The 7,186-nt window shown below is 34.1% G+C and overlaps 1 protein-coding gene across 11 annotated transcripts in view; it reads left to right on the top strand.

Moving 5' to 3' along the window:
- LOC117101082 overlaps positions 1-5,700 on the top strand; it is a 25,836-nt gene extending 20,136 nt beyond the window's left edge. Inside the window, exons 1-5 of one of the 11 annotated variants that reach the window (XR_004444221.1) lie at positions 42-891; positions 1,615-1,671; positions 2,791-2,901; positions 4,264-4,379; positions 4,618-5,589. Coding sequence is in view for 3 of the 11 variants with exons in the window: in XM_033240951.1 (XP_033096842.1) it covers positions 4,296-4,379; positions 4,618-4,837; positions 5,428-5,693 (570 nt within the window). In the remaining 8 variants the exon portion in view is untranslated. The other 10 variants (XR_004444226.1, XR_004444225.1, XR_004444223.1 and 7 more) reach the window with 10 other exon arrangements.
- The last annotated feature ends 1,486 nt before the right edge of the window (positions 5,701-7,186 follow it).

The following is a 7,186-nucleotide window of genomic DNA, read 5'->3' as shown; positions in this document are numbered from 1 at the left end:
TATATATACATATAAACACAAACTTAAATACACATACTGAACATACATAAATAATTATATAAAAATAAAATAAATATATATTTAAGGCAACAATTCATGATTTTTTATTGGTGTGAATAACCAAGGTTTCCTTCACAACCTATAATAAACTGGTTTAAAATTCATGTTACCTCAATGAGGCACTTCACAATGAATAGCTAGAAAGCGTTTAAATGTGTGTTTGCGGCAGCAAAATATTATGTTTTGCCCTACCTGACGTTTTATCTTACTGAATAATTGCAGTACTCGCTGCTACATTAGTCGGGGATCAAATTCAACACCAGTCACTAAGCTCAAGTTCGGTGGTCTAGTGGTTATGACACCAGGCTAGGCTAGTTATCTGGAGGTCATGGGTTCGAAAAATTTGCTTCCAAATTTTTTTTCGCAAGTATTTGTGAATGTACTGAGTATTCAGTATGATAACATGTCAGATAGTGAAAAACATTACTCCTAGAAAGTGTCAGTCATATATAATAGTTTCAAGAGTAAATGTTAATGTAAAATAATATACTACTAAATTTACAAAAATTAAAAAATAACTTAATGCCTTGTTGGCTTTAACTTGTGGTTAAATGTTAGGGAGGCCAGGGCACTGTGAACACCCATTCACAATGAGCCACCCTAAATAAAATCAATAGGTGGTTCAGACTACCCCAGGCTAAGGTAGCTTGACCCATTATTTTTTTTAACAGATTTGACATATTTGAAATCCTAATCATTACCTAGCGTACATACTATATAGTAATAAGTTTAACTGTTATACCAATAACAAATTATTTGTTTACTTTCAATGTTTTCTCCTGGTGGTAAAACAATTTCAACAAGTGACAGTACTCTGGTTTCCCCACCCTGGTAAGTATATTAAAGTCAGATTCTGGAGGGAAAAAATTGTTTATTTGTCGTAGAACTGATTTTCTGGGACACAAAAAAGTTGTTTAACGAAAAATCGAGGAGTGGTTAATGAGATAGAGATGTTTGAATATTTAAAAACTGGGAAAAAAGGGTGGTTACGCCACTGTCTTAGAAAAATCAATTCTACAACCTATCAAAATTTGTTTTTCCTCCGGAGCCTGAATTTAACTTTCTCTAGGTCTGGGGCAGCTTGAACCATTTGACCTAAATACTTTGACAAACAATTTTACAAATGAATTTATGTGCTCAATTACAAAACTGATTAAACATATTCAAACTTCTCAAGTTAGTAAATTGCATTTCTTCAGTAACCATTTCAGGGAGAAAAAAAATCAATTAAATATGCCATGAAAGATTTTGACTGACGCCCGACCACACCCACTATTCTCTTGTCGGGGAAAGTCCTCCCCCTTTCCACCCACACCACCGTCGGACAAATCCTTGCACCATTCCGACTTACATGCCAATCAAAAATATTTTATTTATCAAAAATAATGATCAACAGTAAGTGCATAAAAGCTGCAGCATTATGCGCTATAAATATAAGTGGTAAAAAACCTGAAGTGACACAGGGCACACTTGTATTTTCTACCCATAATATACAGTACTGGTTACATAGTCCTTAATAATAATTGTCTTGACATTCGTATTATTATATTGTAGGTATGATTGAACACACTGAATGGTAACTTCAACATGTGGATAAGAATAATGTGCAAAGTGAGTATATGCCTATTAGTCAATATAATCTGTGAACTGGTTCAAATACTGAACAAAACCAGTAAATGAAAGTTATTTTCACAATCCACTCAGAGATAAAAAAAATTATATGCATTTATATTAGGCTATTCAATTTTTCATTATTCTGATCATGTGGGGAAAATGAGTTCCGACATTACTGTACCGGGTTACTCTAAAGAAAATGCTTGTTTAAAGCTTTGTCTACACTATCAAATTTTATGTGACAAAAAATGTGATGTGATAGGCATGATGACATATGACGTGTTCAACTTTTTTTTATGTTATCTTTCAAAAAGTTGTCAAATTTTTTAGAAAACACCTTTTGACCAATATGCAAACACTACAAATCACACCAACCAATCGGATTTCATAATTCAGTTTCATCAAAATACATCACATTTTTTAAGGAAGTTTGATGTATTTTGATGATATTCTTCCATCACATTTTATGTGACGCTTTCTTTTTTTAATGAAATTTGATAGTGTAGACAGAGCTTATGTTATTTATAAATGAATAGGTCAATAATAGGACCTCCATGGGTTTATTAAACTCTTGTGTATGTGACCTATGCATGCTCAGTTGACTCCATTACCTGAATGTTATCTACATGTAATCAAGTTTTTTCCTCTTCATACATGTCTATAGCACCACACTGAACCAACACACAATCTATAGCATTAGAAACAAATTTTAACTTTTAACTCAGCTAAAAACTCAAAAAGCAATGAAATGCAAATAGCAAATTTACAGGTAATTGAAGTAGGCTTATCCATGTTGAGATGGCTACTGTACTTATGTGGCATCTGTCAAACTTTGGCCATGTTTGAGAGCTAACGAAACTAAATGGAACAGGATAAGCATTTGCTAAAATCAATATTTACTGATTATATTACAAAATATCTTGCATTTGAGAAAATTAATGTGGGTGCATCATTTTTTGACAGCCATATTTTTAGAAAGGTCTATTCCATTTTTTATCACAGGGTCATTTTTTCCAATATTATTTATGATACCATTGCAAGTATTCATGTAAGCTTTGTTCACATGACACCCATCATAAAAATAATTCATTTGTATTTTCATGATCCATTTCCTAGACACAATAGGGTACAAGTGATGGACAATACTGCACCCACAATATAATGCATCATCCTTATTGTCTGTACGCCATTTTGTAAAATGAGCAGACAGCGAACATTTGGTAACAGGTAAACCGTAGATTACTGTAGAATACCATTATTAGAATCAAACATTACAGTCAGTGATCCATTATTGTTGAGTAAGAAACATAACCTGGTGTAGGTACTGTACAGTAACTTGAGATTAGTTAATGTTTAGGTATAGTAAGTGCATAGGCCTATGTATAATATACGGTACTGGTAACTATATGTAGGCCTATGTATTTGTATAAGAGATTCTTTATTGTGATACCAAGCATACTCAATAAATACAATGAAACCCTACCAGACTGCCAAGAAGGTTGATCACATGTTTATTCACTTGCAAAGTGACACTCATTTAAAACAATTATTATTATTATTATTATTAATATTATTAAATCTAATGTCCTACATGTTTTAGCCGTGGCCCTATTTATTATACTACAACTCATTAACTTTGATGTTCCTTGATTAGAAGTATTAATGCACTAAATTCTTCCTCAGCTACCTGCCTATGTTGCACTGTACGATGTCATGACAAAACAAGCATATGATTTCACACTAATTACACACTAAAAATTTGTAACAACCCAGAAGCAGATACAGCTATTTGAAATGGGGAAACGAAGATTTGTATCTGTAATTCTAAAAGGACAGATATTGATATTTACATTCAGGATTGATAATTAGGAAGTTTTCACAAGCTTAGGAAAATGATAACAAATACGGATACGTCGTCAAATTTGTAAACAACCCTTCCCATATAGTAGCATATCTGCCACAATGTAGGGGATTCATGCCTTTTGCATGTGTCATGGATTACATTCAGCTCGTACCGTCAGCATATTGTCACGGAATGTTTCAGGCATGAATGACGTTACATATTCGTATTTGTTATCACAGGTTGCAAAATCTCCCTATTTCCATCCAGGAAACCTAGAATCTCTGCATCTTCTTATCGTGTCCACACACTTGCTAGATAGATATGTTTCAGTCAGAGCTGGAGACAGTTTATAGCAAAATCACTGCACTATGCCAGGTCCATCAGATGGCATAATGAAAATGAGGATACAAGTAGATGTTAACTTGATCTTGTGTGTGGTGGTGGTAGAATTAGCGTTATCCAGGGCCGCGACGAGGACGCTCCTACCTTGAACCCCTCTGTACATGTAGTACCGGGATGCATACTACCTGTGGCTATATCTTAAATTTTTATATACGCCACTATCTTCAAAATCTTATAAGTATAGTGGGCACATGCAATGAAGGAAAGGAATATTAGAATTGCTAAAACAAAATACACTCCAAGAAATCCTTCCAATATTTCCAATTCATCATTATTTGACTTTGTTGCAACATGTGATGTTGTAGAATTAGTTGTGGTTGTCGTTGGACTCATTGTTGTTCCAGGTGTTGTCAACTGATTTTCCACAACAAGAACGATGGTGTCGGACCCTGTGAAGCCTTCATCGTCAACAGCACATGAGATCAAACTACCGTGCATGTCAGGCAACACAGATGGTATGGTTAGTAGGTTTGTGTTCTTTTTTTGTCGTTTCCATGTAAAATTAGCTGTATCAGTGTAGTTTCCAAAACAAGTAAATATCGCTGTTTGATTGAAAGTGTATATTGTGTGTCCATGTATGGCAACACGCAGTTTTCTCTCAACGATTACCCTATCTGTATTGCAATCTCTAATTTCTTGATGGGTGGTGAGTTGCATTATACAACCAAAAATTGTATTATTAATATTTGGCATTGCAGGTAACTCTATTGTTTCCCAGATATGAGTGCGGTTCTGATGTGACGTCTGACCAACCACTTGCAAAAATTCTAAAACAGGTATTGGTGAGGTCTTTTCAGAAACACAAGCAACTTCAACCTGGTCACCAATGTAATACAAAGGCTGTGACAGACAGCAAAGAGGATACGGACTCGATGGTACTTGGAGAACATCCAGATAGGCTTTTTTTGATGATATATTGTAGGTGTCATTAACCCTATAGACACACATATAATCCGCTTCATCCGATCTTTCTACAGGATTTATTTTCATAATAAATTCATAATTCTTAATATTTAATATTCTTTTGTCAAACGAATATCTGGAGTGATTTGCATCTCTGCCTAGGCCTCGTAGGGTCAAATTATGTTTAATCCAGAGAATGTTGTCGGTTGGCTCATAACTTTTGATCACACAGCTGAATGATGCAATTTCTCCTTCAGTAATGGTAGCATTTGAAGGATCTACGGAGAATGAAATATCCTGAGCATCTGTTGATCTCACTGTGCAAACAAGCAAACAAATTATTATTAGGCCTAGTCCAAATCGGGATAGTAAGAGTAATACTGCTTCCATTATTATCAGAATTACCGATGTTTTCATACAGCTCCTACTAAATACCACAGGGAACACACGAGGCCACTCGGGGCCCACACCACTCGGGACCACACGGGTGAAAAGGTGATTAAAATGTTACCACACGAGAGTATAAAACTGCTATATAATCAATGAAAACCAACTTTTATAATGGTAATTGTCCAAAATACGGTAAAAATGAATTTTTTTTACAGGCTTTTCCGCCGTGCTTCGGAAGGTAATGCAATTGACATTGAGGTTCTGTAACGCATTCACGTCTCCAGAAACGCGTTCAAACTTGACCTCTACCACATTCACTACGTACGTTACATTTCATCCTGCGTGTATGCCTATTGTATGGCCTAAGTATTCTACAATAAACTGTATCTGCTTTGTATTTGTATACTTTTTATTTATTTATTTATTTATTTACATTCAACAGCGGGAAACCCGCCACATACAGAATGGATTAAAATATTAAACATTAAAATATGGCAATATGATTAATATAATAAAAATAATAATAATAATAATAATTGAATTGAATTGAATTGAATTTATTCGATGCTCATATATAAAATATAAAATATAGAAATACAATATAGGAATTTTTTTACAATAATCAAATACAACGAGCATCTGGAACACCCATTAGGCCGGAAATCCAGCCCATTTCCAATGGGGTCCAAATTGCACAATTAAAAAGTTATCAAAATTAATACATATTAAAAAGGAAAAGAAAAAAAATGCAGCATTTAAAAACCAAGATGCTACCAATTAACTAATAATTTAGATAGAACACAACAGTGCTCAATTGTAATTATTGCAACTGAGCACTATTGCGTTCATACAGTTTTTTGATGTGTATTTTAAATGTAGCCATATTAGTAATTAATTTTAAATTAGTTGGGAGAGCATTCCAGTCATTGATAGCCGAAACTAAAAAGGTTGAATGAGACTGATTATTTCCTTTAAGCAGAGGTACAACCAAATTGACTTTATGTTGACGAGTGTTATGTGTATGAATTTCAGAAACTCGCGTAAATTGCTCAGAGAGATATGGAGCAGCCTTATTATTAAGAATCCTATGGACATTACAAAGTCTTAGAAATTTAACTCGATCTTCAACCTTAAGTAGACCAAGGCTGGACAGCTCTTTGTGACTTACATGTGTCCGTCGTCCTAAATCAAGGATAAACCGAATAATTTTATTTTGGGTGACTTGAAGTTTTTGTTTCAAACCTTTATCAATACCTTCATACCATGAAGAAGCACAATAATCAAAAATGCATTGAATAAGGGCCATAGATAACAATTTTCTAGTATTTTTGTCAAAACACCTTGCTTGACGGTAAAGAAACCATAGTCTTGCATTTGCCTTCTTGATAACACTCTTGGCAATATTATTACCAGAGGCTGAATTATCGAGTTCAACACCAAGATATTTGACAGACTGGGAACCTTTTAATGTAAGGCCACCAGTAGTGACTTCAAATGATTTTATACGTTTAAGTTTTTTTTACTACCAAAAATTATTGACTTAATTAATATAGATAATTTGTTGTCAATAATCCAGATTCTACATGAATTAAGAGCGTTACCAAGTCTATCGGCAACGACATTTGGATCTTTGTGCCAAAATACAATGGCACTATCATCAGCATATAACAGTAATTTACATTCAGGGTTAATACTGACTATCATATCATTTACAAAGCATTAAAAAAAAAGCAAGGGACCCAAAATGCTACCTTGGGGCACCCTGCATGTGATATCCATAGGCTCAGATAATGAATCTTCAACTTTAACAACCTGGGTCCTATTTGTCAGATATGAACGAAACCAGTCTAAGGAGGTAACGCCCATTAGAGCAAGTTTCTCACATAATATCTCGTGATCAACAGTATCAAATGCTTTACATAATAATAACAGTAACAAAAATTCATCTTATACAATTTTACAAATTTTCTTACA

This window comes from Anneissia japonica, unplaced genomic scaffold (assembly GCF_011630105.1).
Source record: "Anneissia japonica isolate Jap-2015-1 unplaced genomic scaffold, ASM1163010v1 scaffold287838_len146374_cov139, whole genome shotgun sequence".
Taxonomy (NCBI): Eukaryota; Metazoa; Echinodermata; class Crinoidea; order Comatulida; family Comatulidae; genus Anneissia; species Anneissia japonica.
This window is presented reverse-complemented; position numbering and strand designations above follow the sequence as displayed.